This window comes from Sylvia atricapilla, chromosome 4 (assembly GCF_009819655.1).
Source record: "Sylvia atricapilla isolate bSylAtr1 chromosome 4, bSylAtr1.pri, whole genome shotgun sequence".
Classification (NCBI taxonomy): Eukaryota; Metazoa; Chordata; class Aves; order Passeriformes; family Sylviidae; genus Sylvia; species Sylvia atricapilla.
This window is the reverse complement of record NC_089143.1, coordinates 44,889,566-44,914,980: the sequence shown is the minus strand read 5'-3', so window position 1 is coordinate 44,914,980 and position 25,415 is coordinate 44,889,566. Positions and strand designations below refer to the sequence as shown.

Below are 25,415 nucleotides of genomic sequence, written 5' to 3'. Positions count from 1 at the left end.
CAGGACTACTGAGCTATGGCTGGAGCCATTACTGTCTACATGGGGACTAACTACGCAAATTAATTCAGAAATACTACTTCTAAGAGCTTTTGAAGAACCACACTCACCTTGGGGGCAGTAGAGGTTCTAGTTGAGGCACTCCACCCTGTTCTGAGTGATCCAACTCCTACAACCATTCAAAAGAAAAAAGACATTTTTTTAAACCTAAGGAAAATAAAAAATCCTGTTTAAATTATATACTTCTTATATTAAATTATATCCTACGGACATGAAAAACAAGAGTTTCTGGAGGTCTGGGAGTAAAGTAGTAAGTATTATGGTATGATTCTGCCATTTTAAAGTGTTGTTGAACATGGAGGGAAACATGGAGGGAAACATGGAGGGTAAATAACCTGATTTACTACCTGAAACACAGCTTAATTGTGCATTAAGTATGACCCAGCCCCTCCTTTCCTACTACATCGCAGTAAGGACTTGGGAGCCAATTTCAGGAGAGTCATACAAATGTACAGTTACACTGCCCACAGGAATTGGTATTATCAACTTTGATTTAACTTTGACATGGAACACTTTGAACAGACTTAAAGTAGAAACCATGACATTAATGCAACTTGCACAGGACAGCATCTCTTGCAAATAACTTTAGCTCTCATTAAAGAAGGAATCTAAATATGTTTGCTAGAGATCTAAGAAACAAATCCCACTGAATCTTGCTTTGGCAGATTAAGGCCTCCCAGCTGCCCATGCTGGCCCTGCCAGAGATTACCACTGTAGGGGAGTCAGAGAGGAGGACATGTGCCATGTCTGAAGGGCTTGGACCACAGTGATGGAGTCACAAGTGACCATGCTTACTGCCTCCTGCTGTTCGTTTTCATCCCAGTGCCAGGAAGTTCTGCCAGCTCTGCGGAACAAGCACAGCTGCTTCTGGAACAGCATCGTAAATCAGAGCGCTGAATCTGGGTTCAAAAGAACCCTTTCTGAACCAGTACTTCTAAACAGGTCTGAACAGTCCTGTTTACTTAATTAGGTGCTTGAAACTCATAAACAATTTCTGTGATCGTTCCCACCTAGAAAACATCCATATATATAGAGTGACAAAATCTGACCCTTGATTGAGTCCCCAAATTAATGTTCTGATTAAATGACCCTATTAGAAAGAAAACAACATGCCACTTTCAGATGAGGATGGTATCCTCACATCAAAAATTTTCCTCTTCTGTGTGAATAGGAAGAAATCTGTGCCAACCGCTGCTTATGGTCAACAATTTTTGCTGTTGCTGTTTAATCACTTCCACTGACAAACAGTACTAGTTTTAGAAGCACGGTTCTTACCTTTCCAAAGACATGATTTCAATGTTCCAGTGGATTCAATACAATCTTTTTTAAAAAAACATCCTCTGAAGCTTATACATGCCTGTCACAATAACCTGGATGACAATGTAAAAGTTTTGGAGTTCCATTGCATAAAATGTAATTTAATGTTGTGTTTCAAAATTTCTTTTTTCAGCATTATCCAGAAAAGGTGAGACCTCTCTGAACAGCCTTTTCAATCACGGTGTTTTATCTTAATAGCAGAGGTAGCTATATAGGCATTTGTTGGCAGCATCCATGTAGTAAGGGCTTTTAATTTTATTTGACCTTTTTGCTGCCTGTGGCCTTCATAAAATTCTCTGCCATTCTTGCCATCAGAAAACTCAATATTTGGAAATTTTACTGCCATTTTCTAGCATATATTAATTCCCTTTTGAAAATCTCTGTCAAATGTCATTTAGCTACAATGCCTACCATTACTATGTATGCGCTCCAGAGCAAGGAGGAGGGCCTCACTTTCCAAAATAGCTGGTTCTACTCAGCAGAAACATTTAGAAGGAAAGAGCTGAAAAAACCCAGCCAGTTTCATTCTCCTACCAAAAAGTTTCCTCTGCCTGCACACTAGCACAGACACCAAGAGGAATGTGTGCAGGAAGGTAAAAAAATACACTTCTAAAGCACTTTGACAACATTTCACCATGTAAATAGCACTGGACATTGAGCCACTTTGCAATGCTTTTGACACTGAGTTGTAGAATATCCTGATTCCAGATAATGAATGCAGAAAATTGAAGATAGATGTGATCAAAGTTTAGTAAAATCACCAGAGTGCTTTTCAAAACTGACAGCAGTCTAAATTACCTAATTAATTAGAGAACAGAATTATAAGAAAAAAGCCTTATATTTTTGAGTAGTTGTTTTCATCTTCTGATTCTTCAAACAACTTACTTTACAAATGCTTGAGGATCACAAGAGATCTTTTAATCAAAGCAAACAAAGCTGTAATACAGGAAAACAGTTCTAACTTACCCCTTTTTTCACTAGGTCACTACTGCTGGGTTTTCCCACTGTGATATTGGATGTGTTCCCAATAGGCTTTTCAGCAGGAAGTGGCGGAGGGCAATGTGGGATGTCATTTAAAGCTGTAAAAAATCCCCAAAATCCCAAATTAAAGTCTAAATTAATACCTTGCTTATGTGGATCAACAACAGGTAAAGGACCACCTTCGTCTGGGGCATTTTTTGTGTGAATGCAACTTTCTTCCTCAAAGCCAGAGCAGCCGAAGGGAAGAACCACTTAAAGAAGAGTGAAAAGGGACATGAGGGGAACACTGTAACTCTGAGGATGATTTCAGGAGTACTTCCCATCCTGCATAACTGATCTTCACTTTACTCTCAGGACACCAGCAAGTCATTTCACAGTTTCAGGGTTTCATCTGCAATACTTGGTGATATAATATTAGATGAGTAGAAGAGTTTCTACCCCTTGGAATGCCAGATTCATTACTGGATACCCTGAAACACCATCACCACATTTCTAAACTGGCTCACTTTTTTTTCAGCTGTCAGCTCCTGGAATATCCTTCAGGCTGGAAAACAGCTGAGAGTTATTTCCAGTAACCCTGAATGATCAGGAGACTTGGATGGAAGAATCTCTAGAAAGGTAAAGGCAAGTAAATAAATTATTGCCTGCTACAAAATTCAGGATGACAGAAAACACAGATGGAAGTTCTCAGGCAGTCTTTAAGGAGCAAAGCAAGTTTAGGACATGGAAGAAGAAACACTACAGATCTTACTTGGGAAAATTGATGATGTCCCTACACTCAATAAAGAATAGAAAACCCTTTTAAATATATGACATTTGCTTTCAATGACTCTGCCATTGAAACCTGGGAAGCACTTGGGACAGGTTTTGCCAGCATATTTACCAAACATTTTGTCTTTATATATTGGAACCATGTAATCTATTTTACAATCTGTTTGTATATAAAGAAAATTAATTTCATAGAAAGAATTACAGACACTTAAGCTCTTCTGACTTCCAGCTGAACTTGGAGTTACGTAAAAATATATACGTAGACAGCCTGGACATTTATAGACTGACGACAAAAAAATAAAACGAGAAGAGATGCCACCCAAAATAAAATCTTTAGTTGCTCATTTCACAAAAATTACTCTCAACAAAGAAACAAAATGTAGGAAGGAAAAATGTTGTTTATTTTCAACACCTTTGTTGCATTACCATTATGTAAAACACTACTATGACGTTTAAAAACGGATCAGTTCAATTCTTAGGAGAAGCTCACAGTTATTGTATTGGCAGTGACCAGGCATGGGGGAAAAAGTTGGGAAGTTCATCACTTTTCTAAAGTACCGGGACAGATGAAAAGTAAAAAAAAATACCTGGTAGTCATTCCAAAAGAAATCTCTTACCATGTCTTACTGCTATAAAAAGTATGAGACATTTATTTACCACTTCAAATCTTGCTATATACACAGATGGCCTAACTACCTCTTCCTTACTGTTTTTAGTCGGAATTAAAGCAACTAGAGGGAAGAAAAAAAAAAAAAAAACAACCAAAAAAAACCAACCAAGAACTAAAAGGCAGGTGTTATTTTCAGTGATTTCTAAATGTAATAACAGAAATGGAATTTTAATGCTTCCTTTCTTACCACATCTTGACACAAATGCTAATCCTAACTGAAAACTTCAATGGAATTCAAATTCTTAAGCAGCTCTGTCTCCTTTTTGGTAGTGCTGGGTGGGCTGTTTTTGGGGGGGTTTTAAAAATCTGTGTTATTTTCTTTTGTTTGTTTATTGGGAGGTTTCTTTTCAGTTTTTGCTGGTTCCTGACAGAATTTATCTCCTCCATAAAAAACATGGCAAAAGACTCCCCTGTACTGAGCTTACATGGCCCCTTTACAATGTAAATGCCACTATATCCATTTATACTTTGGCCCAGTTGTACTGTTCTCCTCTTTTAACTTTTAACAGGTTACATTTCTGTAGCAGCTCCTACTTGACAAAAGGCTACTCTGCTTTCTTGGAATCTGCTTCTGTTCCTCCCTATCCCGTTAATCTTCCAACCACTGATTCCCACAAGGCAGGCAGTCTTTCACAACCTCCTGCTGTTTGTAGCTAAGTACAGGACCGGCATTCCTTTGTGGAAATTTCAATTACCACTAGAGAGCAGCAAGGGACCAGTTATCTACAAGTTCAATAGAGAATCCATCTCAGAAAAAAAAAAAAAAAAAAAAAAAAAAAAGGTTAGGCAGTTGGTTGGCTTTTTGTTTCCTTTTATTTTTAATTCTAATTAAAATTTCCTTTATAGAGAAGATTTATGTCATAGTTTCTTTACAGTAGTTCATAAACATATTCTCCCAATTGAAAAAATCTTTTTAATCAGTTATTAATAGAAAGACTTTTTCTCACAGCTTTATTATCTTCAGTCTTCTCTGCATTTTTAATAATTTCCACTGCATTTCTCACATATGCAGGGGAAAAGAAAATTTAGTATTTTAACAGTGGGCTGGTGACGGGGAGATTGGAAATAATGAATGAAACTCTTATAGGAGAAATACCACCTGGACATACAGTTACTACAAACTGTCTATACACCTACTAAATGTGGCAAAACATGATTGAAACATGATTTTTAAGAGCTATCTTTTGACATTTTTCCCTAAGCTCTGAGGATCAAAGACAAGGCCAAACAGAATTCTGCAAGTATGCACTCCAGCACGCAACGACCAACACAAAAACCTTGTGGCTCTCTGATGAATATCCAGTCTGAGACACTGTCAGTGTCATTTGTAAAGCTGTAAAGTGCCAGAGATGACAGGCTTTAGGAATACAGTAACTCTCAGAAAACTACAGTCAAGACCCTGACATAAAATTGAGCACATAGGTTTTGCATCCTAGTTCTCACGTCTTTTTTTACTCCCTCAAACTGATACCTAGACATTCTTGCTTAAATGGCCACAGATTTCAATACTAGCAAGGATCAAGGGAACCTTTTGATTTGAACTATGAAAACTATGGTAAGCAGCCCAACCAAGCTGTATTTGAAGGAAAGATTAACGCACCAATGTTTTTCTTTTGACAAGGAAGCTTAGGAGCAGCACTAAACCTCAGCTAAGGTCAGGACCAAAGTCAATTTGGTCAAAGGTTCAGCTCCAGAATATGGTTTAGCAGAGAAAACAAGCTTGCTTCTGCTGCAAGGGTCTCCTCCAAGTCTTCCTTTCCAGCCTTTAGATCTGCCCCTTACATGCAGTTTCACCTCTGATATGCATCAGCTCCATCAGGTCTGAGACACCTCAAGGAAGGGGGCCTAGTGAGGCAGCTGGGCAGCAGGGAGAGTGGAACACAAGGCTCATCTACCTCCCCCTCCCACCACAGCCCTTAGCCTGGTTCCTCTGTCTTGTCAAACCATATCATTGGATTCCTCTGGCAGCTGATAATAGCTGCTAAACAGAAAATCAATTACTAAATGTTAAGTCCCAGTTGAAATGGTTTTCTAACACATTTCTCAGACATCTGGGAGAAGAACTTACATTTCCCGGGTTTTGCTGGGATTCGGATCACAGTGGGTTTTCGAGCTGAAGCTGGTTGAGCTGTCTGTTCCTTGGCAGGTTCATTTTTGGTAAGGAACTGAAACGGATCTAAAAGGAGGAAAAAATCCAACATCTTTAATACTTATTTGTTGAACACAAATCTTACCAAATACAGCTTTCATTATTATTTCATATTATTCATTATTTCATTATTATATTTATATTTCACACCCAACACAGTAATAAAAAAAGATAGCTCGGGCTGATGCGATTAGCATGCCCAGCTCTTTGTAAGTAACAGGTCTTCTTTGTACATGTGCTTTCATAGTTGACTTAACATAAACATGCTTCAGATACATTCTGGGATTATATGAGCCACTGAACAAGAGGAACTGAATTGCTTGGTAATAGGGACCTGAAATCAGAACAGCTTTAGGGAAATGTTTACAAAGCACTTGATCTAATGCACTAACATAGCTGTGAACACATTCACTGAAAAGTTTTAATCAGTGCAATCTTGCCAAAGCTAAACAATCACCACTGAGCAGATAAAATACCTACCGGAACATACAAAACATTTAAATACTACTGATTACAAAACGTCCTTGATGTAGAACAACTAATTCTTTTGAAGATTCTGCATAATTTTGTTGGTTATAAATCTGGTGACATGAAGGGAACTGGTGAAGACCAAGGTCTGGGAGTTTTGCCTGAGCTCTTTCTCTGCCTATATCACTCATTCCTCTACAAGCCTGTCCAAGCATTCCACGGGTAAGACAGGAGCAATGTTTCCCATACTTCATTACCTTAAACACTGGTCTCTTATTAACAGGCATGGGAAGATAGGCACATGTAGAAGGCAGCTGTAAAAATACTAGTACATAAATAAAGACCAAATTAACGTGTTCTTTCTCCAGTACACCTTCATGTCAAAGAGCAATACTTCTCTCTTCTTAACAACTGCTGCTTCTTTCTCTGACATTATCAAATTCTGCAGTAAAATGGCAATGCTTAACAGTATCATAAAAGTGTACAGTAGAAACTGGACTCTGGGTGATAAATCTGACACATATTCATTGCCACAACAGAGTCTGATCTCTTCCGCTGGCCTTTTCAGATGTGTAGCTCAATGAGATGTTATTTATGGAGTGTCATAGTCTAAGAGAGGAAGTATGCAGGGCATTGCTTTGAATTCCTCATGACTTTAATAAAACCATACCCTTTCCTAAAACTACTGCCACACTTCCTGACAAAGTTGGAAAAATCTGTATTTGATAAAATTTTATCTTCAACACTTAGAAAAAACAGTTATGTCATACAAAGTCATGATTTCTTATTGACAATTTTGAACAATACATTCCAATTTAAGCAAGACACTATACATCTGTGCCTGGCAATTCATGTACGATTTAATAAAGTCCAGAAATGCAGTAGTTATTTATGAACAACCTCATGCCCTCCCGCATACACATCACTTGGTGGCTACAGCTCCCCCTTGCCAGTGCATCTGCCATCAGCACCCCCTGGCAGTGCCCCCAGCTCCTGCTGCCAGCACGCAGCTGTCATAACAGCAGGGACAACATGCCACAGAGCCCAAGCATGTACACCCTGCTCAGATGCCCACCTCCCACTAGTGCCTTGCTTAAGGCTTTCTTCACAGGCAGATCAATCCCATACGGGTGTGCTGTGTGGATTTGTGCCATGGCCTCCCTTAAAGCCAACCTGCCTACAGGTTTCCCAGAAACCCACCCGGTACCTTCAGATCACATTTTATTCAGGAATCAAACAAATAAATTCCTTATGTCAGGCTGCTTGTACAACACCTGTGAGTGTACACCTCAGGTACAAAGGATCATGGCAGGTCAACAATTTGTCTACAGATAAAGGTATAGAGGCTACAGTTAAAAATAAATTCTGTTACCATCTAGACAAAAGATGGCTCCATCACATTGTGCTCAAAGATTGCCAGTGCATCTGGAAATTAGGTAGGCAACCCACAGTGTTTTCAAGTGTAAGGGTGAAACAACATTTTGTTCAAGTTACGGATTAGCACATGAGGTCAGGGGCTTTAGGTCTATTATAAGTATTGGAGAATTAATTCGTGTTTTATAGAAATATACAGTATTGAATAATTTTAAATCCACCAAACAAGAGTAATTGTGAAATTGCAAGCCTCTGCTGGGAACAGGGGAAGCAATGCATTTACAACATGAAGAAGGGTGTCCCCACCAGGAGATGGGGCCTCTCAGAAGATGAGATTGTCAACGATCCAGTGATCAACACCTGATAAAAATCTTACCTACACTGGCCTGGGTGTGCATGCCAATACTGGGTTCCTATAAATGCATTCAGACATCCAGCCCTGCCTGGAAAACCATTCATTGGACCGGCAGACAGAGAGGAAAGGAATATGAATGTGAAACACGACTGAGTGGACAATGGGATGAGGCAACCTTCTGTCTGGCCAAAAAACTGTATAAAAGTTGGCCCTGCAAAAGTGGACTTTGTGAACAGGGAGGATACGGCACGCTGCCGGTTCTGAGCTTCACCCAGCACCGATCCTGGGCTTGCTGCTGACCTTTGCTTGTGGCTTTCTGAATTTTTATTTCACAATATTTCTTAATAAAATGGCATATTGATGAAATTGAGCTGATTACGTATTACAGGTCTCTTCAATGAAAGCCACATCACAGCAAGAGTTGTTGGTAGAAGACTTAAAAACACAGACCACAAGTGGCATAGAAGCATTCTGGAAGGACAGTCATTACAAGAAATCAAAATCCCACCACTGGAGCAAGACTGCAATATTCTTTTACTCTCTTATACCTCCATCGGCTAGCTACAATGCTAACACTTGAATTGCATTTTAAAAACCTGAAGACTTATTAAACCTTAACTTTTGTGATGGTGTTCAGAGTGACTTTAAGTGCAGCTGAAAACCTTCCCCCAAAACTGGGTTTTGTTCTCTCTTTTAGTTATCTGGCAACTCTATGTCAGACTTGAGGAGTGACTCTGGTGAGGCAGCAATGCCTCAAAGCTCATTTGCCTATTGGGAAGCTGGAGACACAGGATGAGGAAAGGTGAGCAGGACTAAGTCATGGGCTCCTTGACACAGCATGACCATAAGGAACAGTCTGGCACACAAAGCACCTCTCAGGGTAAGGTTCTGCAGAGGTGAAGGAAGTTCTGCATGAAAAACGAGGAAACAATTTTCCAAAGCCTCCATCTTATGTAAATATAGACACTGAGAGACCAAGTGGAAATGCTCTAAATACCCCTAACATTCACAGTTCGGTAGTCTTGTAAATTTAAAGGAGATCTAAAACTAAAAAATTGCTGTTTGTAAACTGTTAATCACTGCTATGCATAGAAATAGGTTTCTTGACCATTCAGCAGTTGGCAGAGTTCTCTACATCAATACATCTGACAATTTTTAAGTCTGAGAAAAGCAATTTCTAAGGCTGAGAAAACCATTTGATGAACGCTAGTTTTCCACTCATTATCTTATGTTCAATTATACTGTTGTCACCTCATAATTAGTTTAAAACTCATTACCTTGTTTGTGTTATTCCATTCCCCAGTGCTGGGCTTGCAGCAGAAATTGGCTGAGAAAACGGCTGTGCTGCTTTTGTGCAATGGGACTGACAACATATCAAATTTTTATGTTGTTTAACAACAATTGGGCATCGTATGAGCATAATTCATGGAGGTGTGAAAACAGAATTGTTAATGTCATTTAAAGCTTCTCAGCTGAAGGAAAATTATCTGCAAGTAATTTTTTATAAGACATAGCAACAGGCTTCTATTGATTTTTTTAATTAAAGTTTTACAACAATGCTTCAAGTCTGTGGCTTCCTTAGTCTCATTTTTCTAGAGCTTCTGTTTCAAAGGGTTATGTGATAACATATATTACTATGCTTGTTTGCAGGAAAGACAAATGCAAGCCATGTATTCCAATAAACCATACATAATCTCCTTTCTTTTAACGGTTTTGGAGAAACAACCTTTTACCCCCCCCGACATACACCACTCTTGCTTAAAATTCAAAATGAGGTAACAGAAGAAGCAGCAGGTTTTGCCCATGCAAGAAGGACAGATGGACATCTTCCTGAAATATTTATTGGTAATCTTTAAGCAAGAGGTAGTAATAAGGGAAATCTCCAAACAAATAGTAGGTGGAAAGCTAAAAGCCCAGACAGTACTATCTGTTGTGAAGATGCTCAATCCTGAAAGAAGCATGCAATACACATGAGAACAATGGAGTACAAAGGTGTGGATGCTGATATCATTTGTACTACAGAGGTATATAACTGTCTCTACCTTCAAGGTTTAACCTAAAAACCCAAATCAGCTGTTAAAGGCAAAACTCTCACATTACCTTCACATAGAACAGTACTGTTACCAGAGTCCTCCAGGAACAGAGAACAGAACAGACCTCATCAACAAATGATTTTATTAAAACCTAGCCCCGTGAAAGCACTCTGGTGTTTATGGAAGCGTAATCAACCCATACTTCGGAGAAGATTCTCAGCAACAGGCTCCTCCAAGTAATATAGCCAGAGATTCAATGGCAACCTGACAGGTAACACCTCAAAGAATGGGGTTAATGCTCAAGAAACACTGTGAAAGGTCACAATCAAAAGTCTGATGTTCACTTAGACATTTTAAATCTCAACCTATTTACAAAAATAAAGACATGTATTAGACAGGTATGGTAACCAAATTCCAACATCAGTGATTTTACCAATCTGCTTTCCACAGTATTTTTCATCAAAAAATTTAACAGTTCACTGTTTTCAGAAATGGATTTCTGACACAGACAGAATAATATGGGCTACACTGCCTTTCACAAAATATGCAATTTGCAGCTCCCTCTGAACGGAATATTGTTATATATGGTCATGAATGTAACTTTTAAGAGACTGAAAAATTAAAAAAAAAATGACAGAGAGAGAGAGAGAGAGAGAGAGAGACAGTGGGACACAGGTTGTTTCAGCATCTCATCCGTACATAACCTGAAAGTAAGTTCAGGTGACACTCAGGGTTCTTGGTATTCTCTTAATGCTAGGTGACTAAACAGTTCATTCAAATAAAAGGAATGCAGTATCATTTGGGAGGAGACTTAGTACTGCTTCAGGCTTAAAACTGGAGGAGAATTTCTGCAAATCTGCTTTGCAGAAAGAGCCTAGCCCATCAGCACAACAAAAGTGCATGAATACAAAGAATATTATATAGAGTTCTGTATTTTCTGTGAAGTATAGAAAAAATTTGCAAGACATGCCACAGAAAATTTGACTTAAATGTACTTGTTGAAAATGCAAGCTGTCCTTAACTGAGCAATGAAATCTCATCCATGTAGTCAGAAAGCTGGAGGGCAGATAAAATAAAAGCTACTACTAGAATAGCAAAACTTGGACTTTTGTAACACTTAGTAACAATAAAGGCATTCATGGCGTAGAAAACTACACACATACTACTCGTACATATAAAGAGATACAGACAGACCTTTTCTGAGCTCTCAGCACTTCTCTCTCCAATGCCCACAGCTTGCACCTGTGTGTATCTAAAAGCACAACCATTTGGTCCATCATTCATCTGTACTAGTAAAGGTGATGGAAATTACACTGTGTTTGGTACAAAAATACTGAGCATACCAGCACGAGCTATTACAAGAGAGTTTGGAGGATACTCCTCTATCACCAATCTAGTTTGCTGGTTGAAGTAAGACTATGATAGTTCAGATTGCAAGAGCCTTCAGGTGGTCTCTGATCAAACTTCCCATCCAGAACAGGTCAGCTGTGAGGGCAGGTTGCTAGGAATTGGTTGCATAACCTGGTCTGACTTCAAAAATTAGATGCTGGAGGATATTTGGACATATCCAAATGGGTGACCAATAAATATACCCCAAATTACCCTGAAGATTAAGAAACACAGCCTTGTCCATTCTTGCCAGCTGATTAAATGATTTTTAATTGCCAAAAGATTTAGGTGCCTCAAAACAGGCAGGCTGGAAATTTCCAAAGCAGGTAATGGAAAGCAGTTGGACATACAAAATCTTTTTTATTCAAAAATGTGAAGGACAAGGTAATTTTAATGTTGTTTAAGATACCTATCTACTCTCTTGCAAGAATCTCACGTGCTTTCAGCAAAAAAGAAGCTTTTAATAAACATTTTCTTTTAAATAAGCATTTTGTTCTTTGACAAACTTGGTGAACAGAGGACATCTGCATTCTAAACACTGTAAAATAAACAGATTTAATTATCAGAGAAGACATATCTTATTAAGAACATTATAACTTGTATCTTACTTCATAACATCTATAGACTTGGAAGTCAAACTAAATTATTTTGCATTTGACAACCTCAAGGGCTACTCATCTATCACACAGCTATGATTTAAAAACCTTGTTTGTTTCCTGAGCCTGTTTCCTAAGGTCGTCTCCTGTGACAACTTTCATAGTCTTTGAAGGCTCCAATTTATATCCACTAAGCAAGCACCTGTAGCGACTGAAGAGTTAATGGATACTTGTCATCACTTTTCCTGGAGACTGCCAACCTTGCAGCGGAACCAACAGGACACAGCACAGCCCCCATCTCCAACAGCAGCATTTCCTCAGGTAAAACTGTTTTTACAGGGTTTTATGCCAAACAGCAGATTAAAATGGATGAGATAGCTTATTCTTTTCTGGGGTAATAATTTGTCAGTAAGTAAAAAAGGAGACAGGTGTCTTGAAAATAACCACAATAAGAGTCATCAGAAACACAGCTGAACCTTAAGAAAAGCTGCATTATTTTGACAATACGTCTGGACTAATCTACCAGTTAGAAGTATTTCCTTTTTTTTTTTTTCCCTTTCTTTCTTTTTTTTTCCCCTTTTCTTTTCCATCCTGAGGAAGCAATTAAAATCAAGCAGCTGGGCAATATCCCCAGAGCAGACAAATCTGGAGTTACTCAACCAGCAGTTTTCTGAATTGTCTGTAATGTCACACAAATGCCACCATTCATGCCACAAGAAGCAACAATGCCTATAAATGGATAGCAGCATTGCTTTGGTTGGATTTTTTTCTCAGCAGAGAAAGAAATGAACCTTTACGCTACAATAAAGTAGTTAGACAGATAGGTAAGACAATTAAGAAATGCAGTAGTCATACTACTGTTCAACCTGAACGTAATGCAGATATCAAAATGTGAGCAGTCTCCTGCTGGTAAGGTAAGGCACTCTCTGAACTACTTTTCAAAGCATATGGTTTAAATTGAGTTCTGCTAGGCACAGAGCAATCAGTGAATTATATGGTGTTTCAAAGAGAAGGAAGGAAGAAGAGAGAAGTAAGAAGAGTTCTAGATGAAAAGGACTAAAAACACAGCAGCATTATCATCTCCAAGTTTTAATGTAAATGTGTGCTCTAAGTGCACCATTACCTGATCTTCTTTGTCCAAAACATACATTGTCATAATGCTTAGCAAGCAGGCACACTACACGCTTTGACATAGCAACTAATACAAGTTACAGGTAAAATCATGGGTGTTCTGAAGTTCTGAAATCTACAGCTAAACTTGCACTAGGATTTAATTTCCAAGCCTTTGTAAACATGGAGAAGTGAGAATTAAGCCGACCTGATAGATTACCAAAACTTTTGACAACCAGGAACTGCACAAGTCCCAGTTATCAGCCATAAAAGAAATGCAAAAGTAACGCAGATGATCCAAAATATCACAGCTATCACTAGAACGAAAAGGTGTAGAGTCCCAAATAGAAGCCTTCACATTCTGAATGACTGACTTAAACAGAAGTAATTTCATTAGGATACAAATGGCTTTGAACATTAGCCTTTGAGTCCAAAATTATGGCACTTAAAACTGTTTTGGCTGATGACAAAGCAGTTCTACAGATCTGTCTTTCCTGACTTCTCCTTCCTGGCACTTCCCTCGGGCCAGCATCATGAGCTGGCTGCAAGATTCTGTCATAATTCACCTCTGAATTTTGGAGCTTCCAAAGCTCCCATAGACTTCAACTCTCTGAGTGGATGCTGAAAGCTTTAAAAGAAATCTCAGTATCTAGAGTCTCTATCATCAGAATGATTCCCCTCTTCACACAGGTTGGACAAGGATAAAATTATTGATGTTTGGATAAGGGTAAATTCACTCAGCTAACAGCTGTGCTGCTGGAGATGCTATCAAACACTGACAAAACTCACACGATTGCTTGAGGTAAACTTGAATCATTCAGCTAGTTTTCGTAGTTGAACGGCCAGTTAAACACTGGCATTCAGACTGGTGAAAGTAAACTTGTTTGTGCCAACACTATTGATCTTCGCACATATACAGTATTCAAATATCTTTCACTTACCATGGAGGTGGTGGCCTTCTGTTAGAGGAAGCTGATGTCTTACATTAGCCAACTAAATTGCTGTGGAGACTCTGAACTTTGCCTGTTTCACCTTTTCATTCATATGCTCACTTCAACTTCTGCTTCTGCGCCCTCTTCATCATCCACTGAACACTTCCCTTTCCTCCTTTCTCAGCAGGAGTCAGCAGAAGCAGGGATTGATCCCTCCAGTTCTGTTTACATTGGCCTAATGCACCTGTGCTGTACCAGACAAAATGAAGCCCTGGTAACACTGCAATATGCAATGAAACGCTGCTCTCTGACAAACAAGATGTTGGTGCTTGGTTTCCAACGCCACTGCATAAAAGCCTTCTTCCTTTCTTAGGGTTGCCATAACAACAAGCAGAGCACTGTCATTTTGCTAAGTAATGACAATGACAAATATGTAAGAAATGCAGAGGTCTGGGGAACTGGGAGCAAGATTAGAGCTTCTCTTCCTGCCTTCACAAAACATTTTACCATGGATTCATCTTGCAAATCCTAAGCTGTTCCTATGGGAACGTGAGAAATAGCTAGTGTTCTGTGTTGCCTCATTTTCAGAGAGCCAGTGTTGTTCTTGTGGGTGCTCTGTCAAGACATTGCACAGTATCTGTTATCCAGGGTACAGGATATGATCTTGAGCTCAAAAATCCATCAATAATCTGGAATTAGTCATAATTTTACAGTGTAATAAAGTGTAATGCTACCATACTTTTTTCTCTTTAGCAGGCAAGAAGTGACTGCAGCGCAGATGACATTTTATTCATTCACTGAATTAATACAATCATGGGCAGGTGAATTAAGAAGTCAGGAAACTACTATGTGAATAATTCCTCTGTTAACTATGAGGATGGAAAGCATTTTCTTCTTAATTAAATGAAGAATAACACCTAGGGCACCAACCAGAAAGAGTTAAGAATGACACTTACGACTCCACCATGAAAGCTGTTTTTCTCAAATTATTTTCATTTGTGATCACTCAACCTCTGATTTAATGGAAGAATAAATGTTATATATTGTTTCTAGGTTGAGGGCAAGTTGTCTTTTAGTGTACAAGCTAAAACATGATTTTCCTTTTTATGCATTTTCAAAATGTAAATAATCTCTTTTCTTGCCTACTGCTTAGAAGAGGTACATTTTCCTTCTATTTATTACATCTATTAATCAAAATAAGATGACTGAAACTACAAAAGTTTTACCTTAAATGGCTCTTCTAAAACCATCCACATGTACAGTGCTATTCCATGACTCCAGTCTCCAGACACAATCATCAATGCCTCTGTTCCCACTCTGTTCCACATTCCCACAAGCCATACATTTCCTTGACGCAAGTACAAAACACCTCTCCAGTCACCCTGTACTCCTGCCTCCTTTCTGTTTTAGTGACATTTTTGCAGTGCTCCTGGAATCTGTATGGACTTGTATCCATGTTGAAATAATCACCTCTCCTGTAGGATCTTTTGTTGCTTTATTTTCATTGCTTTCATAAGTTCTCCTGAGAACTGTATGTTTGTATGTACCAATCTTAACAATTTAAAACTTTAAGAGAACTTTCTACATCTGCCTTGGGGTTTTATGACAATACAGAGAAGCAATAACAAATTGGAACTTCATCTGACAATATAATTCACGAACTGTGAAGAAATTGCATTTGTTAACAATCATTAATATTGACTTACTGTGACAACTACACAGCATCTACACTTCTCTTCTGTGAATGATGATAAATGATGTGGGGTGGGTTAACCCTGGCTGGATGTCAGGTGCCCCCCAGAGCTACTCCATCACTCCACTCCTCCAATGAACAGGGAGAGAAAAAGTAACAAAATGCTCTTGGGTTGAGATAAGAGCAGGGAGAGAGAACTCACCAGCTGCCATCATGGCAGACCAGAGCTGACTTGGGGAAACATTACTTGATTTTATTACCAGTCAAATCAGAGAAGGGTAATGAGAAATAAATCCAAATCTTAACAACACATACTCCCACCTCTTCCTTTTTTCCAGTCTCAACTTCACTTGCAATTTTCTCATCTCCTCCCTCAAGCAGCACAGGGGCATGGAAAAGGGAGCTGTGGTCAGTTCATCACACATTGTCACTCCTTCCTCTTTGGGGGAGGACTTCCCACACTCTTCCCCTGCTTCAGATGGGATCCCTCCCACCCTGTCAGGCAAGGGGGAAGCTTCTGGCAGCTTCTCAGAAAAGCCACCCCTGTGAGCCCTCCCCAAACCAAACCCTGGTCACTGCAAATCCAATAGATGAGGTAAAAAAAATTAAATTGAAAGTCATAGCCAACTCCTTAAATGAGCATTTTGTATGACACACCCTCTGCTTTAAAACAGAACTCTCCCTGGATTGCAATGGGGCTGGTGAACTAAACCAGACATATTGAACATGAAGAGGGCAAAACCTATTGCTATAAAATATAATGACAGTCCAACACCCACCTGGTGTCTTAAACTACATAGAACAGCGCTAAAAAAATTAACCCCACATGCCTAACAGTATCAAACAAGGTTTATGAAAGGAATGTAGTTCTAGTAATTATCTGTCCACATGAAATAATTATTTTCACTTATTAAAAAAAGCCTGAAGCTGAAACTGTTACGAGACCACAGTCACACGACAAGACAAGACAGAAGGACAGGACAGAGAAAATAAGTAGGCATTGGTGAGATGGACAGATCACCTCAGTATGTTTGATCATGAGTGTTCCTATATGCCACAAACACTGCTCCTTCTTCAGATGACTAAGTTTCCGCTACAGACCTTAGGCACTCAAATAAATTAGTCACATTAGACGGTGGGAGATAAACCGTCCCAAGTTCCCCAGAGAGAACTGGCACATTCTGGAGGTGACATCTAGCATATAAGATCAAGTCTTCTATCCTTATTTTAGTAATCACATAATGTATCCAGCAGACAAGTCCTGAGATTTATGTAGCCTTAAAACCTTCCAAGACTCAAAATCCATGTAATTCCACAGTGATCGTGACATAACAGAAAACCAAAAGTTTCTTACACACACATAAACCTCAACAAGACAGGTAGATGTAACTCACACAGGATGCACATGCAAAGAATAACCACAGTGACAACTGAAAAAATTTTTCTTCTTACCTGCCACTGCTGCTTCAGAATTGATGCTATTGACTACACAAGCCGGACTTAGGGGCAAAACATCATCATCAAAACTGATCAGATCTCCTTCCACATCTAGTTTATTCTGCAAAGCAGGTGCTGAGGAGTTGGCTGCAGGGGACAATTCCCCCAAAGACTTTAAAACTTTTTCTTGGGCAGATACAGAAGGCCGTGGAGGAGCAGAAACCGGTTTTAGTGAGACCAAAGAAAGGGCAGGATTTTCTGAGTAACATGACTTTTTAGGAACAAGGGGCCTTGGAGCAGGAACAGGAAATCTCTTTTGTCCATCACTGTTTTCTGCAATTGATCCACTCCTTGCATCAAGAAAATCACTACTGCTACTTTTAACAAGGCCGGGTTTTGGCTTCTTTGGCAATTCAGGTTTGGTTACAACACTGCTCCCAACTGTCTCAGGCTGAGGCTGCAATTCCTTGGAAGGTGTTGATTTGCTTTCGGTCCATGCATCCCACTCTTCTGAAATTCTGCCTACCCCTGGCTTTGGAGCAATCACTGGCTTCTTTGTAGTAACAGATCTTGGGACAAATGAACGAGGGGCAATTTCTGGCTTTTTTGATAATCCTGAGGTATCATTAGTGCCTTGAGATTCAAAAACTTTGATCCTTGAAACAACACTATTCTGGCTCCTTTCTGTACTCATGCTGTCCATCACCAAGTGATTGTCTAGCAAGCTGTCTTCATCTAGAAGAGGTGACTGCTGAATTGGATGTTGCTGCTGTTTTGCAGTACACTGGTTCACTTCTCCACTGTCTATCTTACTTTCAGTACTTTTGACTACAGGTCTGAGATTGCTTCTTGATCTTGGCTTTGGCACAGGACATATCACAGCATTTGTATTTTCTTGGCACCTCTGACCTTCAGGATTTTCAAAGACTATTAAAGAATTCTCATTTTCTGCAGGAGACTTACTCAGAAGAGATGCAGGAGGCCTAGGAGGTTTAAGAGGACTCTGCCCTGCTAACACAAAATGAAAGATTTTACTTATCTATGCCAGAACATTTAATTTGTGCTATTTTTTGACAGCCATCAGGATGATAAACATGATGGCATTCATTGATACCTATATTGGTGCTTGTAAAAATACAGTTCTGTTCCTAAAAAGATGAATGAAGAAATACACAAACTTTAGGAATAAACTGAAGATTGCTGAAATGCGTGGTATCTACAAGTTGAGTTCAAAACCTCCTTTTAACTTCCAGCATTGAGGGGCATGCAAACAAAATCCAGATCAAAGAAGAGTACAACAGCTTCCCCAGCTTGCTTTGCATGCTTTTCAGTCTGAATGTATGAAGTGCTGCTATTTTGATAAGATATCTGAGCATCTCTGGCCCCAAAGTTCTGATTATCATCTTGGCTGAATTGAACAAAACTTTTGAGATTTAATGATAATCTGAATGCAACAGCAGCTTTTCAGAAGAAAGGGTTTTTACAAAAGTAATAATTCACAGAAATTTAACTGCTATTCATACTAAATGCCACACAGACCAACAATAAAGTGCATGTTCAAGAGACAGAGTAAGGTTTTCATCATAGAGAAATCCAAAACAGCCTCACCTCGACAGCCTGCAGATTCCCAGTGTGGAGGCACACTAGTTTTTACATTACTTCCTGGCAAATGGCTGATTAGTTCCTCTGGAAAGTCAGTTTGTGTTGCAGAAGTAGTGGTATGTCTAGGAGCAGCAGCATTATTGTTATTTGTTGTATTCACTTGCACTTGATTGATTTCTTTTATCACCTGCTCGTATGATGGCGGAAGCTACAAAATAGAGAGATAAATATTAAGATACATCCATATAAGATCAAAAAAATTTGGCACATGAATTAAAAAAATACTAAAATAACATATACAGAAAAAAGAACACTGTCATAGTCTTCTATTCAATGCGGTGAAAGTCCGAGCAAGCAAAATCTGTTCCTCTCTAAACTAATGAGCTTTTTACCTTTGTAAATCAAACAATGCCTCATGTAAATTCACACTCACCTCAGCTGGAAGATGCTCATTTCTCCTCCACTGAGCATGAGATGAAGCAGAAGGGAATCCTAATCCTTGAGGAGTGACAGGACTTGCACCTGGAAACCAGGAGGATGGCCGGAGGGGTTCAGCAGCAACTATTGTAATTTCAGGACGCCTACAAATGAAGACAAAGGGGAACAATTACCTAAAACATTTACAAATAGTTCTTTTAAGTATAAGAGTCCAAGGTTTTCCTGGAACAGGAAAAAAAAAAATAGCTCAGACATTTTTGGTTTAACTAAAGGTGTCTTTCCATGATTTCTTAGCAACTTACCTGACCTTCCTAACAAACACTTAGGCTTCCATTCGAAGTCCGTAAATAAATGCCTTAGCCAAAAAGTAAGTTTATTGGCTTCAGTGAAATAATTTAACTGCTTAAAGTACTTAACACAAGTGAAACTCAATTAGATAGCAGAAGTCTTAGTCTTCATAGGATAATGAGAACTAATCATGTCTTTGCCCTTAGCCTGCTACAATCTGAAAACAGTAGGGTAGTTAAAATTGCTTCTTGGCTGGATACCTAAAACTTGTGTATCATCAGACCGCAAGGGAAACCTTCCAGGCTGCTAAAGTGGGAAAGAACAAGCCTCACAAGGCCTTGGGGACAGAGCCTGTTTGCTTCCATCACCCAGAACCACAGAGACTTCCATGACAGTGAAGGACCCAGAGGTAGCACCCCTAGTTTATCACTGTACCAGCTCTTTGACAGCATCAGCTGCAGGAGTGGCCCATGCTCCCAGGCCATGGTCCCTGCAGCACCACTGATCCATCCAGAATCTCACAAAACTTCCACTTTGAAAAGGGACTTTCGTGAGCAGGTAAAGTATCTGCTTACAGAAGCTTCTGTCTGCTGACAGAAATAAAGCTGCAGAAGCACAGCTTTTAGACCTATTTAATTTTTTTTTTTAAAGGGTACAGTTCCTTCCCATCTAAAATAATGGCAGACTCAGATCCAGGTTAGTGACCTCCTTTCTCAATACCCTTTGAGAAACTGAAAGGAGGCTTGAAATTGTGCTTATTTTCATTGTGAAGTGATCCCATACATAGATGTCAGGAAAATAAAACAGTTCTGCAGAGGTTTGATGGTTGGTTGCATTCCCTTTTTGAGGACACATACAAAAGTTGATGAGAGAATTCCTCAAACTCTTAAGTATCATACTTAAAAATCAAAGTATTTCTATTTTTTTCCAAGTCTACTCTAAACATACTAAGGATAGAGAGAAGGGAAAAAATAAAATAGAGGAGAAAGCCATAAAAATAATACTGTGACACAATCTAACTTCTAGAGTAACACCTAATTACAATATAAATAACAGCATCATACCTTCTATCCCTCTGTTGATCACTATGGCTAGAGGTCCGAGAAGCTGTTTAAAGAAAAGAAACAAAAGTTTTTAAGAGGTTAAAACATACTGTCACAACAATATGAAGATAAAAGCAGAGCCCTTACCAATCCACTATCAATGAAATGCAAAACATAGATTATCTGATCCTAAATCCCAGATTTTAATACTGGTGAAGTTTAAAAAAACAATTGTATTAAATGAGAAGTTTTTAAAATAATCAGAGTGGAGTTTCATAATCATTTTAAGTCTCTCTATGTCCAAGCTACCACCAAGAGAGTTGGTCCTGTCCTGTCTTCCTCATTCCCACACCTTCCTGTATTCTGCATTCTGGAGACCCTAGAGTTGGAACTTCTTTTTCTTTCATTAAAACAACATATGAATTAAACAAAAAGAAGAGTTAAACATATCAAGCTTTTCCTTTTGACGGATAATTTCTGAGATGTGCTCTTTAATCTTATTCAATGTCTCTTTCTGTTTGTTTAATAGAAGGGAAAGGTACTAAGGCACAGAACGTAAAAAGATATTTCACTCTCCTTCATGTAAAAAGAAAATACTAAATGTTACCAGCCAGCTATTTGCTAAAGTTTAAATCACTTGTGGATTAAGAGTCAGAAACTTTTTTTCAGATCATGTGTTTTGAGTTACATAAAATAAGCAAATCCCAATCTCTTAATTTTTCTGGTTTTGCCATATTTACATTCAAATAATTTCTTCAATGGCCTCATAGCATTTTCATTAAGATTTCTTCAGAGAGAAAAACAAATTATTCAAGGGAAAATTTTTTTTGCATAGCAAGTGCAATTTAAGGAAGTGGTAGCATCTTATTGTGCAACATCACAGCATCATTAGCCAAAATCAGCAAAGCATACTTGATTGGAGAGTTGCAGTGTTGTGTCAGACATACCTCTTCGACAGGGCATTTTGGATGTGCACTATTCATGAGTGCTAGAGGAAAAAAAGAAGGGGTTACAGAAGACAAAGAGGAGGTGAAGGAGAACAAACCAAGGCTTCAGAGTGCCAGAAGCCATGACCAAATGAGTTAGTCATGCAAGCATAGTGCATGTGCCAGTGTTGTAAGGAGGTAACTGTAATGTCTATTCACAACATAGTGTCCTAAAAAATGAATAATAAAAGTACATTTTATTTCTAGTCACATGCCAATTTTAACAGTGGCCACTTAGAAGTTTTCCTTGCAATAAATGAACTATGAAGAATATAATTGAACATGGAAATGTCCACTGCATGGCTCAACAAGAAAACACAGTGGGAATGATGAGAGGGAAATCTTTTTGAATGAAATTTGAATGCTTTTTCTTGTTTAAAATTCTGGTTTATTTCTGGTTTATTTGCATCTGCCTTTTCTCCCTTCCAAAAATAATAATTTACACTGAGGACTTGATACAGGTGCAAAGAAGTTGGGATCCCATAATTTATACATTTATCTTCCACAGAGATTTGGGCAGGCAGGTCAATCCCAGCAAGACTTCAAATCTTGCTCAAATGATTTCATATCTAAATCAGTTCTGTAAAAATTGTTTAACTAAGTAAATAAACACCTTGCCTTCACTTTCTTCCTCAGAGATCTCAACACAGCACTTATCTAACACACATGTTAGAGGAAAAAAACCCCAAACTGACCCAGACCACTCAAATTTTTGCGAAGATCATGGAAGAAAGTGTTCTTTTGGTAAATGCAGTCAATACAAAGGCCTGGGTTACAGCCCAATTCCAATCATAAGGGCAGGAGAAATAAAAGCTCATTAATGAGGAATGTAAAAGTGTATTGATAAACCTGTCACCTTACTTTACTATTTCTTAATTTCTGGATAAATTCTACAAGCTCTTTCTTCCTGTGAGACTCTAAATGTGCTTCTATTTATCAAAGTTATTAAACGGGAAAAACCTATAAAAACCTTGAAACACCTCTTTCCTTTCTTAACATAGGCCAAAAAAAATACCCAATGAGGTATCTATGTAATCCATCAAGCTCCAAAATTCAAGTAAACAAATAAACTCTCTTGAAAACAACACGTGTAAAATATTTATATAAAAATAACTCTACAAGTCAATATACATAAACATGTCTCCTTAAAAGGACTAATGCCCAAGCCATCATGTAGATTTTTAGAATGTACTCATTTTTCTGGAAAAAAAAAAAATCTCTCAAGTATTAGTGGAATCAAGTTACTTCCATGTGTATAAACATCTAATATAAATATTTATTTTTTAATGACACTGGCAAAAGTCTTCCCTTCTTCTGTCAACATCTCCTCGACTTTTGCTGTCACATTATTTTACAATCCCACTTTTGGAACATATTTTGTTTTGGAAGCTCTTAAGAGGACTTAAATCCACAGAAGAAACAGAGATGAAAGCTACTACATCTTATGCTCTCAGGTATTCCACAAATGCTAGGGAAAATATACACTTTCTAAATAATCCTTGTCCCCAGACTTGCACAGCTTTTATTCCTTCAGTATTTCAAAGAAATGAATTTAAATTAAAAAGTGCATGAAAGAAGACATGAATCGTTAAAACACTATATGCCTGACTTAAAAAACAACAAGAAAAAACCTGCAGCCATTTTTCTGGCCTTGTGGTCTGTCAATCCTTTAAGTCCATTCTTCTTTCCCTTTGTGGATTGTCTTGAAAAAGCATACTATTAATTTTTCCCTCAGATTTCAAATTATGTCAGTTTTAAGATTTAAAAAACCTCTCTTGGATCAGGGGAGTCAATGGAAATGTATTTCAGTGCTGGTTTATACACTGACAACTGAAAACAGCTGGTTTCTCAACTTCAACAATGAGAAACGCTCAGGGTGAGAATCACTAACATTTCCAGAAGCTTGTGCTTAGGGGTATTTAAGTAAAACAAGCAAAGTAGCTTCAGAAGGGGGAGGAGAGGAAAATCTCAGTGCATAAAATCATCACTTTTTCATCTTATAACTTTATTGGTCTTTTTTGGGTGGGAAATCAAATCAACTCCTACCACTGTAACTATTTATTTCTGTTAGTGTCAATGAGGCACTTTATTAACTGATGTCAATGAGGCATCTAAATGTGTTTAACCTCATATAGCATAAAGGATTAGTGGTAATACTGTAAACAGAGGGCAGATCAGTGACTTATAAATGCCTCTTTTGTACTTATTTCTTAGAAGAACTATTTAGTGTGCTTTTTCCAATTATTTTTAAATGTGTGGAGGCAAAGGGTATTCTATTTGTGCTGCATACTTATGTTTCAAATTTTTTCCTCTACTGTTTCTTCTCAGGGTCCTACTTTTCAAGTGTGCTTAATATGTCATTTGTATTTGAAACACATACAGATTATGGTGTGGGGGGTATTTTAAGCTATGGAATCAAAACACCTGTGTAAGTACAACCACCATTATATCACAAACCCATAAACTTTGATGCTACAGACAAGCTGGTGGCAACAGAAGTCTGACATGCAGATTTGAGCCTTTGGAAGAGAGCTGGGCTAGAAATTATAGTCTTTTAGGCTACCTTTTAAGGCAATACAGAGACAGCTGAAGTAATCATGGATCTGCTCAAAGATAAGGTTCTGCTGTGAAGACTGAGTGCTTCCACAATGTCTACACTCCACAGCAGTATTTGTGTGCTTCCATTAGCAAATCTGTATGAAATACTGAACAGTTTTGTCATTGCAGAGTGTTTTAAAAGCAAGTTTAATTTTGCATTGAAGATTGGAAAGATAGCCTCAAATAGGGCAAGCCTTTCTACAAAAAAGACGTGCTAATATTTAAAAACACACCTTCTTTCAATGCCTTCTAAAAACCAGCTACACATTTCTTCCAAACCTATGAAACATGGAGACTATTAGACTAAGAAGTTATTTGTTTCACTATACAGATGCCTAGGAGTAAAGGTTATTCATTACAGTATCTCAAGGAAAGCCTCAAGGGTGGACAAACACTCCCTCCCTTACCTACGAAGTAGTACAGTTTGAAGATTTAACAGAATGTTCCCACAAAAGAGGCCACGCTTGCGGTCTCTGAAGTATCAAAGGTGTTACATGACTGCAGAGATCCTTCTTCAGGGAACACTAAAACGATCTGATAATCCTCAAGCCAATACCAGAAAAAAGAGCCTTGATTTCACCCTGATCTGATCAGATCAGTCTAATCATCTGATTAGACTATTTCTGTATAGAAAGATTGTGAAGAAAAGATGCGGAGGTTCAAACTAACTGGAATTTCTCATGCATCTTTGCAATAAGAGAGTTTTCTCCCGATCTGTTTCTTGGCGCAAGGGGGAGGTCTTGCTCCTTTTTCTGGTTCTGTTTCCAGGCACCTCCGGGAAATATTGGACTGTCTGACATTACAGCTGGGCCAATTTAATGCCTGAGTGTAGCTAAAGAGATGGTGATGCCCAACTCCCCTTCCAAACATGGATTTTTGATTCCCCTTGAATGAACATTAGCACTCATGTGACCCCACAGTGAGCTCACAGTGATAAAACAATAACCACTGTCTGTACAGTTTTTGTCTTACTTTACCCCCCTGAACCTGCTCAACCTTGGGCCCAGACCACCAGCAGCACAGGGGAAGGAACATGCCACCTCCAACAGCAGTCTCTTTCCTGCCTTTGTTTCCCGGCCCCAGTTCTTCTTTGTGCAACTTCAGGGAGGGAACTGATAAAAAAGTAAT

The 25,415-nt window shown here is 38.6% G+C and overlaps 1 protein-coding gene across 3 annotated transcripts in view; it reads right to left on the bottom strand.

Annotated features, from left to right (window-relative positions):
- SH3D19 (SH3 domain containing 19) overlaps positions 1–25,415 on the bottom strand; it is an 82,605-nt gene that overhangs the window by 15,553 nt on the left and 41,637 nt on the right. The window contains exons 3-10 of one of the 3 annotated variants that reach the window (XM_066317729.1): positions 21,651–21,691; positions 20,725–20,767; positions 19,368–19,515; positions 18,941–19,142; positions 17,348–18,343; positions 5,865–5,972; positions 2,341–2,453; positions 108–166 (exon numbers count right to left, since the gene is read on the bottom strand). In XM_066317729.1, coding sequence (XP_066173826.1) covers positions 108–166; positions 2,341–2,453; positions 5,865–5,972; positions 17,348–18,343; positions 18,941–19,142; positions 19,368–19,515; positions 20,725–20,767; positions 21,651–21,666 — 1,685 coding nt within the window. In that variant the 5' untranslated portion in view covers positions 21,667–21,691. The remainder of the gene's footprint in view (positions 1–107; positions 167–2,340; positions 2,454–5,864; positions 5,973–17,347; positions 18,344–18,940; positions 19,143–19,367; positions 19,516–20,724; positions 20,768–21,650; positions 21,692–25,415) is intronic. The other 2 variants (XM_066317727.1, XM_066317728.1) reach the window with 2 other exon arrangements.